General features: G+C 49.8%; 1 protein-coding gene across 10 annotated transcripts in view; it reads left to right on the forward strand.

The window, feature by feature from the left end:
• The window catches only part of ANK1 (ankyrin 1), a 2,823,483-nt gene that overhangs the window by 2,686,624 nt on the left and 114,094 nt on the right, over positions 1-22,765 (forward strand). For all 10 annotated transcript variants that reach the window (XM_069617665.1, XM_069617670.1, XM_069617666.1 and 7 more), the window contains one exon: positions 21,361-21,444. In XM_069617665.1, the coding sequence (XP_069473766.1) occupies positions 21,361-21,444 (84 nt within the window). The remainder of the gene's footprint in view (positions 1-21,360; positions 21,445-22,765) is intronic.

The raw sequence follows: 22,765 nt of genomic DNA on the forward strand, positions 1-22,765 counted from the left end.
ACATACAGTGCACAGAGGTCCAGCCCAAAGAGCCAACCGTGTGTTACACATCACCTTTGAAGATACGGCATTCACCCAGTCAAGACCGGCGCCTCTGCGGGAATCAGGTGAGCGTTACAGGACCTTCAACTTCAGGACTGGTTGGTGTCATTGGACTTCCAGGATGCTTATTTTCATGTGCCGATTCATCTCAAGCACAGAAAATACCTGAGGTTCTCCTCTGGCGACTCACACTATCAGTTTCGAGTCCTGCCATTCGGATTGACCTCCGCCCGAGGGTCTTCACCAAGTTAATGGTAGTGGTGGCAGCGCACCTCAAGAGAGGGGGGATTCACGTTTACCCCTACCTGGACGATTGGTTGATCAGGGCGCGTTCTGCCGAGCAAGCACTGGATCATCTGAAAGTCACCTGCCACTTCCTCCACAGACTGGGCTTCTCCCCCAATTTCAAGAAGTCGCAAATGACACCTTCCCAACAGCTTCAGTACATAGGAGCTGTATTAGGCACATCCTTGGGAAAGAGCTCGCCTCCCAAGTCGAGGGCTCAAGACATTCTTCAGATGGTTTCCAAATTCCAAAATGCCCAAATCTCCAGGCTTACGACTTTTTAAGGTTGCTCGGCCTCATGGCATCCTGCATCTTCCTGGTGCCAGAGGCACGCTTGAGGATGAGATCCCGTCAATGGGCTCCAAAGACTCAGTGGTCCCAGTTCTCGGGTCAAATGACGGATCTTCTTCAGACTCCGAACAAGGTCTGACAAGATCTTCTATGGTGGACCTGTACAGAGAACATCCTAAAAGGAGAACCTTTTTGGCAACCATGGCCGTAGATCACAGTAGTGACGGACGCCTCCCTCATGGGGTGGGGAGCTCATGCCAACGATTTGACAATCAACGGTCGTTGGTCTCCATCGGAGTCCAAACTACACATCAACCTTTTAGAGCTGTGGGCAATCAGACTAGCGCTGAAGGCCTTCCTGCCATCTGTCAGGGGAAAGAATGTCCTGATAATGACAGACAACACAGTGGCCATGCATTACCTAAACAAAAGAGGAGGTGTGGGGTCACTACCTCTGTGCAGAGAGGCAATGCAGCTCTGGTATTGGGCAATTCAGGAGGGAATCTCTTTAACAGCAATTCATCTAGCCGGGGAAGAGAATATGACGGCAGATGCTCTGAGCAAGCAGAGCACGGTGTCCCACGAATGGGAATTGGCTCAGGAAGTTATTCAAGAGATCTTCGCCCTTTGGGGAACCCCTCAAGTAGACCTATTTGCAACCGGTATCAACCGAAAATGCGAAAGGTATTGCTCAAGGGAATTTCCCCCGAGAGGAGCCCTGGGGGGACGCGTTCGTGGTGGAGTGTAATTTCCCACTATCGTATGCGTTCCCTCCGATTCCCGTCATTCCTCAGGTCGTCAGGAGGCTGAGACGCTTCCGGAGCCGCATGATCCTAATTGCCCCGGATTGGGTCAGGAGAACGTGGTACCCGGACCTTCTAGACATGTCCATCTGTCCTCCAGTACGTCTTCCTCAGAGAGAGAACCTTCTCTCTGAAATGGAAGGTCAGGTTCTCCATCCAGAGGTCAAAACGCTCAACCTTCATGCTTGGTATCTGAAAGGCTGAGTTACAGGGATTGGAACCTTCCAGATGATGTTATGGAGGTGTTGATTTCGGCAAGAAGGCCAGCAACAAAGTCTCTATACCGTTGCCGTTGGAAAAAGTTTTTCAACTGGTGCAGAGAAAAGAATGTCGATCCTTTTATATGTTCTATTCCGGAAGTACTATCTTTCCTTCTGACCTAAGCACATAGAGGTCTGAATATTGGAACAATAAAAGGTTACCTTGCGGCGCTTTCCATTTTCAAGCGCTCGTCGGAAGAATGCTCCTACTTCAAAATTCCTTTGATAACACAAATCTTAAAAGGACTCACTAATGTGTTTCCTCCTCACCCATTTCAAGTACCGATTTGGAATCTCAATTTCTCCAGCATGGGGTCTGGCATGGATTCACATGCTCATGAATATTCCCCGTCGTCAGGCTGGGAATCCTCGGTAAAGAAAAATCAGTATCAGTTTCGTTTCTGATCTGTCTTTCGTAGTAGTAACCAATCACTGATCTCTGCGTCATACTGACCACAGCCAATGACTACCCTCTCCCTAAGCCCTGCCTCTGGCAGCCATCTTCAGATTTTTACCGCATGTTCAAGTGTTGGGATCCTCGTGCTATTGCTCTCGAGCGTTAGTGCTTTTTTCGCGCTTTTTCTTAGGAAAATGTTCTCTTTTTCGGTCAAAAGAGCCTCAAGCTCCACTGTTTCTTTATCCGATCAACGGGGACCCGTGTCGGATTCTTCTACGCCCCTCAAGGGTGAAGATTTCGTCGAGCCACGCTTTTGGAGGACTCCAGAAGTTTCTCAGGCCCTTCTCGAGCATGGCCCAGGAGAAGGGAAGCTCGACGCCCGGAAAGCTGTTCAGGGTCTGCCCTGGATGCCAGCTTCAGAATGTCTTTAAGGAGGACGAACACTCCCTTTGCCTTTACTGCCTGCATGAAGACAAGATGCACGTGGAGAAGGACTGTGCGTTTTGCGGCAATATGTCGGAGCGGACCATGAAGGACCGCCATCAGCGTCTCGCCAACTGGCTGGAAGGAAAGAGCCTGTCAGGCGAGAAGAAGAAGAAGAAGTCCGAGCGGTCTTCTAAGAGCTTTGAGGGCGCCATGGCGACGGGGGTCCAACAGAAGGCCAAGCACCGCGAGTCCGCTGGCACCGGAAGCGCCGAACGGTCGGGCTCTACGGGCGCCAGGCAGGGCGCATCCTCCCCGGCGCCATCAACCACGCTCTGGCTCGGGTAAGAGGAAGGCCGAGCACCCGACGAAGCTCCTGGAGAGACCCCGGTCGTGCTCAAAGGCCCCATCGGAGGGGGAGCGAGGTGGTGACCCTCCCCCCAAGGAGAAGGCGGTGAGCGCACCTAAGGTGGTGAAAGCCTTGATCCATCCGGCCAAGGCCTCTATCGAGACAGTCGCGGCGGCCCTGGCTCAGCCTGTGGAGGCTACACCAGTGGTGGTGACCTCGGGGCCCAGAATCTCCCTGCCACCGCAGAGGGAGTCCTCTTTCATGCCCATCGACAGGACCCCCGTGAAACCTCTGACGGAGAAGAAAAAGGGGGGGCAGGAGGTCGTCGTGGATTCGGCCTCAACCTCTGAGGAGGAGCTGATCGAAGTCTTAGGCCACGGCGCTGGCGTGGAAGAACACCATCCTGTCGGGAGGGATCCCGACGTGGGAGACGTTAAGAACGTCGAGGGTGCCGACGGGGCTCCTGATCGCCCGTCGGAACCCCCTCAACCAGTGCCGCAAGACAACTCGGCGGCCGTTTTGTTGGCTAGACAGTCCTTATGCTCAGAGATAAGGACGAGACTGCCGTTACCACCAACGGAGGAACCGCTCCCGACGGGGGACCCGGAGCCAGGCCCTTCTGGGAGCCCTCCTCTTAAGAGAAGAAGGATTCATCCTCCACCTCCTTTTCAACCTTCGCGCCCTGCTCAGCCTTCCTCCCCGTCCACCACACGTGGGGATGATACGGGGACTGACACGGCCGCGACGGGTACTGACGACGAGGTTTACGACGAGGATCTCCCGTCGTCACCTTCCCTGCCCGACGAGATTGGATCGTTTCATGCCATGATCGCCAGGGCATCCGAGCTTTTCCAGCTCTGCCCGGAAGAGAAGAAGAAGGACGGTTTCCTTTATCAACGGCGCGAGACCAAGAGGAAGACGGTCCTCGCTGTACCTCTACTGGACGATATCTGGGATGAGGGTCTCGCCCTCCTCAAGAACCCATCCACAACGCCTGCGAGAAGGGATCGGTACGAGAAGAAGTACCGGGTCCCGGACGCGGCCCCCTTGTGCCTTCGGGCACAGCCGACCCCGGACTCGGTCGTCTCCGCGGCGGCCAGGAAGAAAGCGGGGGGGGGGCGCGGCCTCTACGTCAACCTCCCCGCCGGACGGCGAGGGAAAGAAATTGGACACGATGGGACGCAGAGTCATCTCATCGGCAGCGACGACGATTAAGGCTGCCAACGCCTTGGCTATCGTAGCCCGCTACGACAGGGAGTTGTGGTACAAACTCGCCCCACTGCTGGACTTCCTACCAGACGACAAGAGGGCGGAGGCCCTAGAGATCTTGCAGGAAGGAGAAGTGGCGTTGGACCACGCCATTACGATAGCGACGGACATCGCGGACACTGGATTTCGCCAGTTGGGCAACGGCGTGTGCTTTAGGCGGCGTGGATGGCTCAAGGCTACTGACTTCTGTCAGGACGTGCAGACCAGAGTCTTGGACATGCCGTTCGACGGGAGCAACCTGTTTGGGAAAACAGTGGACGATTCCCTACAAGCCATCAAGACGGACACGGAGACGGCCCGGGCTCTTGGTGTTCTCCAGCAACGACGGCCGCCCTTTCGGAGCGGCGGAGGCAAACAGGGTGCCTCCAAAGGTTCCAGCGGCGGATTTCCCACCTATCGTCAAGCGGCCCGTTCGTCGTCACAGGAAGCCTACAGGGGACGAGGCAAGTCGGGCGGATCCTGCCGTCGTCGCCAAGGAGGACAAGGCGGAAAAGCCTTGTCGAAGCAGGACTGAACCGGCCGTGGGGTCGGGCCCCCACCGAAGCACCCCAGTGGGAGGCCGGCTGGCGAGCTTCGTCAGCGTGTGGGAGTCCATCTCCACCGACCGTTGGGTGCTGGACGCCCTGGCTCAGGGTCACGCGCTCGAGTTTCTAAAGAGGTGCCCGTGCGCCCCCCCTGGGGCCAGGAAGGAACATCACGTCCCTCAACTTCTCTTGGAGGTAAGAGCGATCCTCAGGAAGGGCGTCATCGAGCTCGTCCCAAAGAGGCTTCGGGGCTTCAGAGTTTACTCAAGATACTTCCTCGTGAAGAAGAAGACGGGAGGATGGCGTCCCATCCTGGACCTACGACGACTGAACAAATTCATCAAGGCACAGAAGTTCAGGATGGTCACCCTCCAACACGTCCTGGGTCAACTGGAGAAGGGCAATTTCCTGTCGTCGTTGGATTTGGAGGATGCCTACTTCCATATCCCCATCCTAAAGGGACACCGAAAGTTTCTCAGATTCGTGGTCCAAGGGCGTCACTACCAGTTCAGAGCCCTTCCCTTCGGATTGAGGTCGGCACCCGGGGTGTTCACCAAGTGCCTCACACCGGTGGCGGCACGGTTGCGCCTAGAGGGGATCCACGTCTACCCCTACCTGGACGACTGGCTCATCCGAGCGAAGACGAAGGAGCTCGCCGTGGAGCACACGGCAAGGACCGTCCAACTACTCACGGACCTGGGATTCTCCATAAACTACGCCAAGTCCCACCTGGTGCCCGCGCAAGACGCGCTGTCTCTGGGAGCGAAGCTCGACGCAGTGTCGCTTCTGGCCTCTCCGTCGGAGGAAAGGACGAGGGCCATCTTGGGCAAGGTGCAGCGGATGCTGGTTGCGGACGCGGCCAGGGTGAGGTCCATCAAGTCCCTCCTCGGAATGATGTCTTCTTGCATTTATCTCATCCGCCTGTGCAGGCTCCGGATGCGTCCGCTGCAGGAGTTCCTGGACGCGCGCTGGATCCAGACGACGGGCAGCTTCGAGGAGAGGATCACACTCGACGAGAGTTTCCGACGAGCGATCCGGTGGTGGGGCACCCGCACGCAACTGACGGCGGGTATGGACTTCCAGACCCCCGGCCACCAGAAGACAGTGACCACGGATGCCTCCCTGGAAGGGTGGGGAGCGCACACCGAAAATCTGCACGCGAGAGGCCTTTGGCTTCCGACGGAGAAGTCCCTCCATATCAACGTCCTGGAGCTCCGTGCGGTGTTTTGGGCCCTCAGGTCCTTTCTTCCGTCCCTCAAGGGCAAGGTGGTGAGGATCTTCACCGACAACACCACCACCATGTTCTACATCAGGAAGCAGGGCGGTACCAGATCCCCAGCCCTGTCCAAGGAGGCTCAGGATCTGTGGCATTGGGCCGTCGCCCAAGGGATGTTTCTGGTGCCATTTCATCTGGCAGGAATAAAAAACACCATCGCCGACTCGCTCAGCAGAGAGCTGCGCTCGTGGCACGATTGGGAACTACGACAATATCTAGTGGACCGCCTCTTCCGACGGTGGGGCACACCCCAGATCGATCTGTTTGCGACGGCGACGAACTCCAAGTGCCGGAGGTTCGCCAGCAGGTTTCCCCAGCCGAGGAGCATAGGCGATGCTTTCTCGTTCCCCTGGGAGGGCCTGTTTCTATACGCGTTCCCTCCATTGCCGTTGCTGATCCGGCTCATCAACCAGCTCAAGAGGTCACGGTGCAGGATGATCCTCGTCGCACCTGCGTGGCCGAGGCAGATATGGTTCCCGGACCTTCTGGACTTGCCAGTGTCCCCGTCAATCAAGCTGCCAGTGGACGCGGATCTTCTCTCCAGGGAAGGAGGCGCCATCCTCCATCACGACCCGAAGTCGCTGAACTTGCAGGCCTGGCTCCTGCAGCGTTAGAGTTTGGAGGCTACGACATACCGGCCGACTGCAGAGGGGTTCTTGCAAAGGCCAGGGCGTCCTCAACTCTTAAATGCTATGGACACAAATGGAAGAGGTTCTCTGTCTGGTGCCACGCACAGAAGATTAACCCTCTACGGATTACGGCTCCCCAAGTACTGCCGTACCTACTGACGCTGGCCAAGGCTGGACTGGCGCACGCGTCCATCAAGATTCATCTTGCTGCGATCTCCCGATACACCAGAACCACGGGACGGATGTCTTTGTGGTCTCATCGTCTGGTGAAAGAATTCATGAAGGGACTGTACAGATCGTTCCCGCCGGTGAAGGCTCCGGCCCCGGCGTGGGAGCTCAACGTGGTGCTGACCAAGCTCATGGGACCTCCGTTCGAGCCTCTGCACTCGGCTCCATTGAAGTTCTTGTCATGGAAAACAGCGTTTCTTGTGGCCATCACCTCCGCACGACGGGTGGGAGAGATCCAGGCCCTTTCCTGCAAGCCCCCGTACTTGACCTTTCACGACACGAGGGTAGTGCTCAGGACGCACCCCTCCTTCATGCCCAAGGTGCCGTCGGACTTCCACCTCAACGAACCCTTGGTGTTGCCTGTTTTCTTCCCGTCGCCTTTGTCGCCGGCTGAAAGGACTTTGCACTCGCTGGATGTGGCTAGAGCGCTGAAGTTCTACGTGGACCGCACAAAGTGTTTTCGGAAGACGTCACAACTTTTTGTGAACTTTGGACCTGTCAATCAGGGGAAGGCTCTCTCGAAGGCCTCCATTTCCTGATGGCTCTCCGGCTGTATCATGTACTGTCATCGGTTGGCAAACCGACAGCTGCCTGGCCGTCCGAGAGCCCATTCCACCAGAGCGATCGCAGCTACCACGGCGTTCCTATCTGGTGTGCCCTTGTTGCACTTCTGCAGGGCTGCTACGTGGAGGTCGACGCACACCTTCACGAAATTCTACTGCGTCGATCGGGATTCCAGGGAGGAGTCCAGGGTCGGCCAAGCAGTGCTGCGCAACCTGTTCGCCTAAGGTGAGCCTGGTGAGGAGGTAAGAATTGCTTAATGTTGAGTTTGGATATAATGCTTAATGTTGAGCCTTTGCCACCTCCCGTGGTTGTGCATGTGTGTACTGCTATGTATTCTTTTATTCATGAGCATGTGAATCCATGCCAGACCCCATGCTGGAGAAGGAACAAGTTACTTACCTGTAACTGTTGTTCTCCTGCATGGGTCTGGCATGGATTCACATGCGAACCCTCCCGCCTACCCCTCTGCGGCTCTTCACTTGGTCATACTGCCACTTCACGTGCTACCAAATCTGAAGATGGCTGCCAGAGGCGGGGCTTAGGGAGAGGGCAGTCATTGGCTGTGGTCAGTATGACGCAGAGATCAGTGATTGGTTACTACTACGAAAGACAGATCAGAAACGAAACTGATACTGATTTTTCTTTACCAAGGATTCCCAGCCTGACGACGGGGAATATTCATGAGCATGTGAATCCATGACAGACCCATGCTGGAGAACAACAGTTACAGGTAAGTAACTTGTTCCTTAGTCCTAAAATTCTTAATGTGTGCTCCTTTTGAGCCTGTGCACACGTGTCCATTAAGATTACTAACATGCAAAATTGCCTTCTTAGATGCTTTAACATCAGCAAGAAGAGTGAGCGAAATTGCAGGCACTGTTTTCCGGGCCACCCTATACTGTGTTCCATAAGGACAGAGTTGTGTTGAGGGTTAAACCATAATTTTTACCGAAAGTAATAACTGATTTTCATTTGTCAGAAAATTGTTTTACCCGCATTCTATCCTCCACCCCATCCTTCTAAGGAGGAGGAAAGATTACACAGGTTGGATCCAAAAAGAGCTTTAAGCTTTTACATTTCTAGGCTTTCCAGACTTAGGGCCTGATCACGACTTGGGCGTTACCGCCGGCGGTATTACCGCCGGCGGTAATAGCCCTACCGCCCAACTCCCCGGCGCTAATAGCGCCGGATCACGAGTTCAGCGGTAAAGTAATTCCCCATTCCCCATTGAGCCCATTCGGGAATGCCATATTCCCCATTGGGCTCAATGGGGAAAATCCGCGCTCTTACCGCCGGCGGATTTCCCGCCGGCGGTAATAGCGCGAATTTTCGGCGGATTTCCCCCCAGCTAAGAGCTGGGGCAAAATCCGCCGAAGTCCTGATTTGGCGGACCCTTAAATCCGGCGGTATTCGCGCTACCGCTGGATTTAAGGGTTACCGCAAAGTCGTGATCAGGCCCTTAGAGTGGACAACCAGCTGTTTATAGGTTACACAGGAAGGAAACTGGGGCAATCGGTGACAAAACAGACATTTTCACGCTGGATCGTGCTTTGCATTTCAGAATGCTACAGACTAGCACAAAAAGACCCACCAGAAGGGTTAAGGGCTCATTCCACCAGAGGCATCACCTCTTCGACAGCCCTTCAAAGAGGTGTTCCAATAAGGTCCATTTGCGAAGCAGCAACTTGGTCTTCACTACACACCTTTTCAAAATCCTATAGCCTGGATGCTTCCCAGTCTAAGGAGCTGACTTTTGGAAAAGCACTGCTTTATTCTGCCATCTAAGAGAAATTATACAAAATACTACTTTGCAAGTCTATCTAAGATGCGGAATACGTTGGAGGACACAATCCACTCGAAGAACAAATTACTTACCAACTGGTGACGTTCTTTCTATTGGATGTTCCTCCAACGTATTCCTCATCGCCCTCCCAGCCTACTCCTCTGTAGATTTTTCCGGGTTATTGCCATCTCAAATCTCGCAAGGCTGATACCTGTCTGCCGGCACAATCTACACAGTAAAAGATCAAAGATAAAAAGGGGAAAAACAGAACTGAGGCCAACTGGCGCCGCGTGTGCTAATTATACACCCAATGACATCACCCTCGACAGAGGCCTTCGAGGGACCATCGACTCGACAACATCGACGCACGGCACCCTCTGCCGAAATTTCTTTTTCTCCGAAGAGCAGCAAAGCTGGATGGAATACATCTAAGATGAGGAATACGTTGGAGGAACATCCAATCGAAAGAAAATTACCAGTTGGTAAGTAAATCGTTCTTCTCCAGCATTGGATCGTTCATAGATTCACATACTCTTAATATTTCCCATTGCCAGGCTGGGAATCCTTGGTTTACCCTTTTTCCATAGTAATAAAATGAGAAAGCAGGCATCCATTATGTAGCCTGTACCCCTCTTTATGAGTGCTTTTGGTCCCCACCAATGTGAACTCATGTATGTAGCTCCTCCCCTGCTGCCTCCCTTCCGATTCTAACCGCATTCCATACTGAAAGGAGTCCTTGTTTTTTTCTCCTCAGAGAGAACTTCAAAATCGAGGGATTTGAAAAGAGGCCCTTTTTCTTCTTCAGGATAACCTCTTCTTCAGGAGGGACATCAACCCTTAACACAGATAAGTGAAAATATGGAAAAGAAGAAATCCCTGTTCAAGGACTGCTCTACATCTACATGAGGCCTAAAAAATGTTTTGAAGGGGACAGGCATGTAGATTGTATCTACTGCCTATACCCCAATCACTCAATGGAAGAGTGATATTTGTAAGTCTTTCAGCACAAAAACACTCAAAGACAGACATATAAGACTTGTCAGCTAGTTGAATGAGGGAAACTATCCCACATCAGATGCACAGTCACTGAGAAGTCTGATGGTACCCAGACGCTCAGAAAAGAGGGTGCCAAAAAGACCTAAACTACAGAGGGAAGTAGGTGAATCGTTGGCAGTCCAGACCACGAAAATCTGACGCCCACAGATGAACACAACGGCCTTCAGCAAGGGGTCTCTGCTCACATCGGCAACAGAAATCAACATAAAACCGACTACGACACTGTCATCGACACGCCGCTTGTCAGCACTCTCGTTGATGAATAAAATCTTGTCTATGGCCCCAGGCTCCTCGTCAAAGCCGTCAACGATACCATCGTCTTCGGGTAACATAAGCTTGTCGATCGAGAGCAAGCACTCATCGACAGACCGTCTGTCGACGAAAGACAAACGGATGTGGGCGGAAGAAAACCATCTTGGCGACAGAAGACAGATGCTATTTGACAGAGGTCAAACGCTCAGTTGCAAGGGACGTTATCTTCAGAAAGGCCAGGTTTGCCGGCAAGGTCAAGACTTAGATCACCGCAGGCAGCTACACCGCCACGCAAAAGCGACGGCAAAACAAAAGCATGCATTGCCTGCCGCATTGAAACACTGCGGGGGATCCCTTTCACCCCAGCATCAAGAACTAAATCAAAAAGGCTCAGACAAGCCTCCCCAGCCTTTGCCAATGCAAAAACGCACCTTAGACTACTACGTTGCACCATGTGTGCAAGACTAGGAGGAGGGGGAATGTACTGATACCGACACAGACCAAGATCTGCAGGATTCTGCATCTATAACTAGTACAGGCTCCCCACCAAGAGATGACCAGTGGAATACAAATGATGACCAACTGGATGCCCCACCCGATAGGGTGTGTCGAAACCATTACCACTGGGTGAAAAAGGCGCGTTCCATTCGATGATAACGAAAGCGTGCCAAGAATTCGGCCTCACCCCATTGGAGGATAAAAAAGAGTGCTTTCTCTTTGACCACATTAATTATAGAAGAAAGTCGGTGGTGTCCATTCCTATCCTCAACCATTTTTGGCAGGAAGGGCTTTGCACCATGAAGCACCCTTTCACAGACCCATAAAGACTGACACTCGTGCTTTTGTTCCTCCAAGGGGAGGGTTTCCAGGTCATCAAAGAGTTTCACCACCCCCTATAGTCAGCCCTCCTGCTCTACCACCCAGGAGGATTATAGGGGATGCTCCCAGGCCTACGGTAGTGCCTCCCAGTGGTGTTGTCCTCCATCCAGTACGAAGATTCCAAAGCAGGCTTGAAATGGCCCTGGGCCTGCGCCCCACTTCTGCACCCCAGTTGTAGAACGACTATCAAACTTTGTCGATCAGTGGCAAAAGATCTCCACAGACAAATGGGTGCTCGATGTCCTTCAGCAGGGGCACATTTTGGAATTTCAGGACAGATGCCCACACACTCCTCCTGTCATGAGACAAACACTGCACGTGGCTGAGCTGCAAAAGGAGGTTCAAGCCATGCTAGGCAAAGGGGCAATAGAACCAGTCCCTCAGCGCCTCTGGGGCTCTGAGGTGTACTCCAGATACTTTCTGGTATGGAATAAGTCAGGGGCGTGGTGCCCGATTCTAGACATGCAGCGCCTCAACAAGGTCCTCGAATCCCATAGTTTTGGGATGCTTACGTTGCAGCAGGTACTCGGCCAACTGGAGGAAGGGGATTTCCTGGCGACCCTTGACTTGGATGGTACCTACTTCAACATCTCCATTCATCGCAAGCACTGGAAGTTCCTACAGTTTGTTGTTCACGGGTGACATTATCAGTTCAAGGCCTTGCCCTTTGGCCTAAAATCGTCCCTAAGAGTATTAATCAAATGCCTGGCACTGGTGCATTTGCATTTGATTGGCTCATCTGGTCTCGCTCAACCCCGAGACCATGCAATTTCTGACTTTGTTCATATTCTAATCAACTATCCAAAGTCCTGTGTCGTGTGATCAACACACTCAGACATTGCCACTGCAAGATGATCCTCATTGCACCGACGTGGCCCAGGCAGATCTGGTACTCAGACCTTCTCCATCTGTCGGTGGCCTTGGCTATTAAATTCCCTCCACTTCCCAACCTGCTCTCCAGAGAAGGAGGGTGAAACCTGCACCACAACCCAGCGTCTGTGAGCCTCATGGACTAGCTCCTGCAGCCTTAGAATTTGGACACAATTCGCTGCGTTTGGAATGCAAGAAGATCCTAGCTACAGTCAGGCCCCCCTATACATTGGCTTACTACGAGCACAAGTGGAAGCGCTTTACAGTGTGCTGCTGGCCACGGAGGATTTCACTGCTGCACGTGACTGCTCCTCAACTTCTACCGTGTCTGCTCTCGCTGGCTAAGGCTGGCCTCGCACATGCCTCTGTCAGGGTCCTCCTGGCTGCCATATCCCGTTACACACGGACCCCAAGCAAGCTCTCCCTGTGGTCTCAGAGGCTTGTTATGGAGTTCCTCAAGGGCCACTTCAGAACATTGCCACCAGTGAAAGCTCCTGCGCCGGCGTGGGAGCTCAACAGGGTACTGCCTAAACTAATGGGACCTCCGTTTGAACAAATGCATCGAGCTCCTTCAAATTTTCTGTCGTGGAAGACTGCCTTCCTAGCGGCGATCACCTTGGCCAGGCTGGTCGAAGGAGATACAGGCCCTCTCCTGTAAGCCTCTATATTTGTCCATCCACACCGCTGAAGTTGTTCTTCCTTCATGGCAAAGGTTCCGTCAGACTTTCATCTTAACCATCCTTTGCGAAACCTTCTGCGCCTCGGGAAAGGGCATTGCATTCGTGGGACGTTGCGTGTGCCCTGAAATTCTATGTTGCATGCACAAGGGACTTTCGAAAGATGTCTCAATTTTGGAACTGTGGGACATGGGAAGGCCCTGTCTAAAGCTTCCATCTCCAGGTGACTCTCCGGCTGTATCATGCATTGCCATCGTCTGGCCAACAGACTGCTTCCAGGCCGCCCGAGAGCCCATTCCAGCAGAGCCATCACTGCAACGACAGCGTTTCTCTCTGGTGTTTCCCTGCTCGACATCTGCAGGGCAACTATGTGGTGGTCTACCCACACCTTCACAAGATTCTACAGCGTCAACAGGGATTCCAGGGAGGAGTACCAGGTCAGCCACGCAGTGCTGCGCAACCTGTTTGCTTGAGGTCAGTATGCTCCAGTGGCAAGTGCATTGCTTCTGTGAGCCTTGCCACCTCCTGTGGTTGTGCGTATGTACTGCTGTGTAATCGTATTCATGAGCATGTGAATCCATGCAATACCCCATGATGGAGAAGGAACAAGTTACTTATCTGTAACACTTGTTCGAAGGGATTGTGTCCTCCGATGTATTCCTTATCTTTGATAATTCGTCTCCAGCTTGCTGGCCTCGGAAAGTTTTTCTCTGTAGAGGGCGCTGCGCGCCGACGTCCGCTGAGTCGATGTCCCTCGACAGCCACTGTATCGGCGCCGACGTCACCATGACCATAAATAGCCACGCGCAGCGTCTGTTGCTCAGTTCCGTTTTTCCGCGCTTCGTGGGGCCTCGGAATATCGTTGTTCAGTTCAGTCAGATAAACCTTCTACATTTACTCGAATATACCAACTCGTTCTCGATGGCTCCTTCATCGGAACCGACAACGCCACGAACCGGCTTAAAAAAATGCAGCGACTGCGGTAAAAAAATGTCGATAACGGATCCACACAGGATCTGCTTGTGGTGCTTGGGAGCCGAGCACCATTGTTCGGAGTGTGAGGACTGCATGTCCATGACGGCGAAAGCCTTGAAGGAGCGCAGGGGGAAGCTCGCGAGAGGTAAGTCAGTCAAAACCTCCTCGAAAGTTTCTTCGGCTGAGTCGAGGCATTCGTCTCCTCGCCGTCGAAAGCATTCCCATTCTAGATCTCGAAGTAGCTACCACCATTCGTCGATATCGAGACACTCAAAGAAGAGACCTCGAAGATCCCCTTCCTCGTCATCTTCTGTTTCCCCAGAAAGGGTCTCCTGCCCCACAAAACACAGCTCTCAGGCCGAGTGGGAGGAATTCAGGAAGAAAATGTTAAGCGTTATCGAGAGAGCGGCCTCGACCCCTCGAAGACAGCTGAGGGTGATACCCCGGGTGAAAAACCCAAAAAATCGAAACGCCGCGAGTCGCTGCACCTGGCGAAAGATTCCACCCGAGAGCATCACGGGCCATCGGGTAAGAAGGCACCGTCTTCGACGCCGTCGTCGAGGCTCCCTTTGACGCATGGATCGGCGCCATCGTCGAAGGGTTCTTCGACGCATCGGTCGATCGACTCAACGCCATCGTCGACGCCGACATCGACACCGATGAAAGAGAAAACCATGGCTACTTCACAGCCAACGGTGATACCAAGAGCCTCCGGCACGACGCCGAGACCATCGTCGACATCCTCGAGTAGGATCCCGATCCTCTCGAGTTCTGAAGGGAAGGTCAGGTTCTCCATCCAGACATCAGAACCCTCAACCTTCACGCTTGGCTTCTGAAAGGGTGAGGTACAAGGATTGGGAACTCCCTGATGACGTCATGGAGGTGTTGCTTTCGGCCAGAAGGCCAGCAACAAAGTCTTTATACCGCTGCCGTTGGAACAAATTTTGCAGCTGGTGTAGAGAAGGGAATATCAACCCTTTTTCATGTGGTACACCAACGGTGTTATCATTTCTACTCTACTTGGCAAACTCAGGCCTTCAAGTTGGCACTGTAAAAGGCTATCTCGCAGCGCTTCCTATCTTCAAGCGCACTGCGGAGGAACCATCGTATTTCTTTAGTGATACAATTTCTCAAGGGATTAACTAATGTTTATCCTCCAAGACCATTCCAAGTTCCCTTATGGGACTTAAATCTAGTCTTAAACTTCCTAATGGGTACTCCATTGGAACCACTCCACTCTTGTTCGCTGAGATTTCTCACGCTTAAAACTGTCCTATTTGTAGCACTAACATCTGCTAGTAGGGTGAGCGAGCTACAAGCTCTCTCTTGTAAACCCCCCATACAATTTTCCATAAGGACAAAGTTGTCTTACAGATGAAGCCTAATTTCCTCCCAAAGGTGGTTTCTGAATTTCATATTACTCAGAAAATTACCTTACCTTCGTTCTACCCTCCTCCCCATCCGGGGAAAGAGGAAGAAAGGCTACATAGGTTAGACCCAAGGCGAGCTCTGAGCTTTTACATCAGCAGACTGGCTAGGATTAGGTAAGCAGACCAACTGTTTGTAGGATACTCAGGTCACAAGTTGGGACTACCCATAACAAAACAGACCATTTCCAGGTGGATTATTTTGGCCATTCTGGAATGTTACAAACTGGCAGGGAAAGAGCCACCCCAAAATCTTAGGGCTCATTCAACCAGGGGTATCGCAGCCCCTTCGGCCCTCCAAAGAGGGGTACCGGTTCGAGACATATGTGCGGCTGCCACATGGTCGTCCGCACATACGTTCACAAAATTTTACAACCTGGATTCCTCCGCGAGTCAAGAGACCAGATTTGGAAAAGCCGTATTACATGCGGTTCATTCCTAAAAGGGATACATGACATTATTACTCCCACCTCCAATTACATGCCACTGCTATGGGAGTCTATCACAGATAAGGAATACGTCGGAGGACACATACTTCTTACCTTGTAATGTTCTTTCGATGGGATGTTCCTCCGACGTATTCCTTATCGCCCCTCCCATCCATCCCCGCAGTAATACTTCCCTTGAGGTTGCAGCTTACGCTCCTTCAAGGTCAATAACCAATTCAGGCATGACTTACCTTATGCTACAAAACAGAACTGAGCAACGGACGCCACGCGTGGCTATTTATGGGCATGGTGACGTCGGCGCCGATACAGTGGCTGTCGACGGACATCGACTCCGCAGACGTCGACGCGCAGCGCCCTCTACAGAGAAAAAATTTCCGAGGCCAGCGAGCTGGAGACGAATTATCAAAGATAAGGAATACGTCAGAGGAACATCCCATCGAAAGAACGTTACAAGGTAAGAAGTAACTTGTTCTTCTCCAGCGTCGGTCTTGCACGGATTCACATGTGAAGCCTCCCTCCTTCCCCTCTTGGGCTTTTCTTGGGTAATATGCCACTTTACTTAGGGGGAAGAGTGTCATTGGCTGGGGCAGTATGACCCAAATTCACACTGATTGGCTATAGAGGAGACAAGTAGTTTTTATCTTAAAGTGGAACTGCTTTAAATGTACAGAGAATTCCGAGCCCGACGACGGGGAATGTTCATGAGCATATGAATTCATGCAAGACCCACGCTGGAGAACAAGAGTTACAGGTAAGTAACTTGTTCCTTTTTTGAAGATGTACATGATTTTCCTTTACTTAAGGTCCATGGTTTCCTCAGTTGAGATAAGCTGTCATTACCAAGTCCTAACAGAGTAACATAGCTTCTTCGGAGTTATGCTATGTTTTGGGTCTTATATAGCAAGACATCTTCCATTTCCATGGCCACTTGTTGCTTTAGGTTATTGAAAACCGGTACGGTTGGAGAGTGATAATAGAGGAGGTCCTGTCTGTGTCCTGCATTGTGTGTTTAGTCCGTGACTAGTTGCATGAAGACAACAAATATGACCCTGTCAACAATCACACATTGGGTGGAATAATCTGTTATTTCTTCTACCTTGACGTTGATATCTCCAATGAGGATATTTCATTCTGATAGTCAGTAGTTGTTGTGCATGGTCCAGGATTCCAGAGTGGAACAAGGTTGTTTCTTGGAAAGGTGATAGGTAATAGCACCTATGAAGGTGGCAGCTGGGCCTGTGATGCATTTGAATAGCAGATATTAAAAATATTAAAAGGAGAGTTCGATAGTACCTTGCAAGATATAAAATCACAGAAAATTACTCCTAAACCACTTCCAGAACCCGTGCAGCAATTTCTGAAGATACTATAGCCCATGGAATGGACGTGGATGAGCATTGGCGGTTGAGCAGTCACTAACACAACATTTGGTGAGAGCTAAGAAGTGAGCGGCAGAGTTCTGAAAGAGGCCATAGATGTAGGTTACATTTTTTATTACAGGTCTACCTTAACAGTGCACCCATCAAAGGGACTAGTCTGAGATGGAATCCTGCTGTGAGGGAGTGTAAGAGGATTCAATTCAACACTACAGCTAAGTCAATGCCTAGTCTGGGATACTGAAGGGAAACCTTTATTGATATATCTTTACGTCCAGTTCATGCTTTCTGGATGACTACCCCTCTATAACACCCCTCTCTTGGAATCCCCCTGACCCCACTGAGCCACAAAGTAGTTCTGTTTTTCAAGTTTAAACGGTTTATTTGATAATTTAACCAATATATATATATATATATATATATATATATATATCACACTTTATAATAAATTAATAATTGAATATCACACTTAATCTGAGCAGTAATCAATAATGGATAGTCCGGCACTAGCACACTTCTTTATAATCAATGATGAGTGGTTATAGGATGGATACGATAGCATCAATACTTTTATGGTTTCAAATGGATGCAATGTGGAATGAAATGCAGTACAGAAAATAACTTGATAGGATTTCAGCAAAAGACAATGTAATCACTTTCTTGGACAATTCACCCCCCCTTTTCACTGTAAGGAGATGAAGATGACACAGTTCTTAGGAATGCAATCAAATAGAATTCAGTTCAATTCCCCCCCAGCAGCTTATACAACAGATAGGAGTTTTGAAACACAGGCAAAATGCTTTGAATATGGTGACAATGCAGTGAGAAATATGCTGAAAATGGTTTTAGTTCCCTTTAGGAGGTTCAGGGTGAGTGAAATATACTTGGGATGAGTTCAGGCTCACTTTAGCAAGGATCTAGGAGTAACTAGCAGGTTAAACAAATTTTTGTCAAAGGAAAGCAATGAAGCTGCTGTTTTCACACGTGGCTGGATTTTTAACCAAATTGCAAATCGCGGTAAAATCGCGAGTGCGAGAATCGTGATTACGGCAAATGTATGAGGAGTGGGAAGTCGGTTCTAACCTTTTTGAAAAGCTGAGATTCTAAGCTTTCAGAGGAAAGTTAAACCAAATTCCTAGCCCAAACGGTTCCGATTAAATAAAGGTAGTTTTTCGGATTTGAAATTTTAAAAGTTCAAAGCGACAGGTTACAGCTTGCAGCTAGAAAATGACAAGTGACAGCTTTGCAGATGACAGGTGACAGTTAGGAGGCAGTTCTGGTTAGATTAAAATAGATTGAATTATATTATTTTAACTAAGAGATTGGTTCTGCACAGTTCTGCTAGGTACTCACAATATAATTTTAAAAGGAATGGGCCTCGCCACGGATCTGGTCAACAGGTTTTCTTCACTCGCCACGGACGGTTTCTGCGCACAGCGTCTGGGTCAGCTCTACTCTGCTGGTCTGGTCTGGGTCTCTGGTTCTGATCAGGTCTGTGGGTCCGGATACAGCGGTTTCCGGTTCAGCTGGTCTCTCTCTGGATACAATACTGCTCTCTGGCAAATGGCAAGAGTTCTTGCAAAGAATTCAAACAGCTCGCCTGGCTGTGAATAGTGGCAATGATTTGAGGCCTGCTAAAGAGGGATTTAGCTTGTAGTTGACCTCTCTGCTACAAATTCTGAAGTAAAGTCTTGGTCTCTGAAGGTGGATAGATTGAAGTCTCTATGTTGGCTCTCTGGAGGTTGATGGAGGTAAAGTATGGATTTTCCCGGCAGAGCGTCCCGCAGCAGGTGGAATAGAATCTCCTCTCTAGCTTCCAGTGGCTCTTTTTATGTCTTTTGAAAGTGGGTGTGTGTGCAGCATCACTAGCCAGTCCCTCTCTCAACTGCCCATTGGTCAAGCTTTCCTTTCTCTCTTGATTGGGGAAAAGAAGTGGAGTGTCAGAGCGATGTCATTTAATGGCTTGTAGAAAGGACACTCCCCTGTCAAATTACGCACAATCTATATTTGACCTAAAGACATATTTCATAGATACACAGTGGTTTGAAATTACATGCACCCATCACATATCACATGAGGTATACCCTGTTCAAACTCTGCTCTTCCTGGGGGCTTGGGTTCAAAAATGGCAACATATTTCACTTTTTGGTCGGGTTACCAATATTGGATTTGTCCCCGCATTTACACAAATGTTCGCAAAGCATGTGGGCCTTAGGTGGTGGAGTGTCAGATTTTTAACATACATACATACATTTAGAGTAATATCCTCTTTTCTGCTAAAAAAAACCCCTGAACATACCACCGGGTCCTAACACGTCTTCAAATGTGCACAGAAAAATCACAAGAATAATGATATCACTTATAAAATTTTCACAAGTCCGCTCTATGAATGATCCATCTTTTTAGATTTATGTTCTGGCCCCAAAGGGGTGTGGTTTCCCAGGTCACATGGTGTAGAAACCAGTTTATCCAGTTTCTGCCAAGCTCAGAGACCCTGCCCCTCCCAGCTTCTGCCAAGAGGAAGCTATTTTACGGTCCCCCTAATAAACCATCTGCCTGGGTCCTGGAAGGCCCATTGTTCAAAAGGAAGCCATTTACGACTACCCTAATAAACCATCTGCCTGGGCCCAGGACAGGCCTTTGTTCAACTCCCTGTAGCTGCTCCACCCCTAATCTAATCAGAGAGGTGACAACTTCTTTTGGCAAGGGGAAGAGTGGCTGAGCAGGTTTTAACTCTTGTGGGGGTAGATGTCAGGCAGAATTCAGTTCCTTAAGCCAGGCCCCAGCTAAGGTCACTTCTAGTTACCCAGTTTTCTGCATTCAAATAAACTAACAATTTTTACACATGCAGCTAGAATGCTGATTCTAAGTTTAAAACTATGACATTTAAACAATTGAAACCTATGTGACACTCAAAAGTAGGTCACTCATTTCTTTTAAACATTTAGATTTTTAGTGTCTTTCAGTCCAAATTTACTTAAACTGCTGAAATCCACAGCTCAGCCAGTTTTGCTATGAACATTATTTTAGGCTCATCCTCTTTCCAGATTTTGTATGCCCACAAGACTTTATTCTGTCAAATGTCTGCTGGTGTTCAGTGAGATTGTTGGATATTCTGCAATGTTTGAAATGGGCATTCTGAGCTTGCCTTCAGAGAAACAAAAGGTGATTTTTAAAGTGCTTTCTAGCGAACGGGCACTGCTGTTTTTCTCTTTGGCACCCCATTTCACTCATGGCTCTTCTGACCCAGCACACCCGCACCGGGGGCGGCAAGTCAGGCGACCATTTTGGTGTGTGCACAAACTGCACGGTTTTCATAGATTCTGGCGCACATGTGGGCTTTTTCAGCCATCTTGGATTTCCTAAGCCCACAGCACCAAATGTTGTAGCATAATAGTCCAAACGTGGGTCAGAACACCCAACAGGAGTAAGTAAAAGGTACAAGCGAGGTAGAGGTTTGAGGGTTGTAGCACCAAGTGCCAGAATGGAACTAGACCCTTGGTTCTAGTGACTTATGTTTTCAGGATTGGGGGATGGTATTTGTCAGTTTGAGGTTGGTTGATGTATGTAACGGTAAGTCTGTCAATTGACCAACAGTAAAACTGATCTTGCTGAATATTGACTTGAAAAGTGACTCAAATGCATGTTTGAATGCCGTCAGGTTGGATTGATAAACATGTATCTTGACTTTCCATTGTGGACTTAAAACAGAGATGTGGTTAGGCACAACCTAGCAGTAATGTTACTGTTGAGCCCTGTGCACAGTTTATCACTGGTGACACTGCTTCAAATGATAGAGATGTGCCTTGGGAGCTTTCTCTCTGTACCAATGAGATAAGTGTGTCTGGAAAGCTTTCTCCTTGGCACCAATATAACATTGAAAGCTTCTTAATGAGGGGAAGTGGGCAACTGGTAAATGAGCTGTGCCAATATCCATCGACTGGACAGTAGTGCAGTTGAGAGAGCTGTTCTCAGAGCCTTTTCATTGTGGATGGTGGCATGACTGACAGCTTTACTTGAAGAACTTTCCAGTAGAGCCAATTACTCAAAGGTAGTAAAGGGTTTTAAGGCAGACTCCTGCTAAAATTAGATGAGAACATTACACCCTTACCCTATTTCCCACTTCCCTACTGTGCCTGGTGGTTGAAATCCTATTATGTCAAATTTACTTAAGTGCCTTATTGCAAATCAGAGACTTTGGCAAGCAAGCTGGTACAGATAGTCGAAAGGTTGCTGCTCCTTGCTATCCACTGATTCACCTTCTCTCTCTCCACAGGGTAACGAGGTGCAGGACATCCCTGGGGAGCAAGTGACAGAGGAGCAGTTCACAGACGAGCAAGGCAACATTGTTACCAAAAAGGTAAGGGGTGTGATGTGGAACATTTCTAATAATACCTTTGTCCTAGGAGCTGCAGACATCCCACAGGCATAAAAAAACATGAAAATCATTCAAAAGTAATCCACACAACCATGCATGGAAAAAGTTTAGCATTTGGCCCAAATTTTCCAAGGTATTAGTAAAATCTCATAGGCAATTGCATTAAGGTCACACAAATATATGTTTCAAGTAAGGGCACAATACATGTATTCTCATTTTGGATATATATATCCGGAGGAACAGAGGATGCCAAGAGTATTATGTATCCTGACCATTCCTACTTATGAGGACATTGATCCCTTATTAATACAAGTATGGACAGAACACACCAATACATGTTCCTTCAAAATGATGGAAAGTCTGGTTAAATTTGCCAAACTAGACAGAGACAAACTCATCAAAGACATTGAAAGCATGGAACAGCTAGTATTCCCTTCAACAGATCGACACAAAAGCAAAACAAAAATGGCTAGGCTTGAAGAATATCTGGAAAGATGTGAAGGAGAAGTCAGGCTCCGGAAGCAACTTAAATTCAAGTGCGATAGATTTGGTCTATGAACAGGGTCGAATATACACATTTGCTAAAAGATTCTATGACCCCATTAAAGAAAGATCCATGAAACAAGTTGCAAGAACTGAGCCTCATACTGATACTACAGAGGATCCCAGAAATTCTGAAGTAGATTCAACAGATCTGGAACCCAAAACAACGTGCTTGAATTTTTTTAGAGGAGTTCAAGCTACTCCATCTGGACAGCCAAGGAGAGAGAAATATGCGAGCAAGAGGAAGAGGAGCAGGGAGTTCAAGAACAAAAAGAAAACCCGAAAAGGCAGTCAATCAAGAAGAAGCAACAGACAGCCTCATTCCAAGATTGGAGGTAGTCATGGCGCTATTTGCACCATGACTGGCTCCAATAATGGTACCGGCACTGGTCTCGTTCAATGGGGACTTAACGGTGTAGTCCGACCTTTGTGGGACCGGTAAGTCCCCATTTAAAACGCCATTCCCCATTCCCATTTGAGCCCCCATGGGGCTTAATGGGAATGGGGAAGTAGCTAATAACGGTACCGCAATTTGCGGTACCGTTATTAGCTCTGAAGTCCCTTAATGGGTCCCGTCTATAACGCCTGGTCAGACCAGGCGTTAAAGGATGGACCCGCTAAGGGACCTCCTAGTAGGGCGGTAAGGAATTACTGGCACGGTCTCCTTAACGGTGCCCGGTATCCCTTACCGCCCTACTCGGAATGAGGCCCATTGAGTCAGATAACTTGTTTTGGAGGAAGGGCAAAGATTCAGGGGATG

This window comes from Ambystoma mexicanum, chromosome 10 (genome assembly GCF_040938575.1).
Source record: "Ambystoma mexicanum isolate Mex_15411 chromosome 10, UKY_AmexF1_1, whole genome shotgun sequence".
NCBI lineage: Eukaryota > Metazoa > Chordata > Amphibia > Caudata > Ambystomatidae > Ambystoma > Ambystoma mexicanum.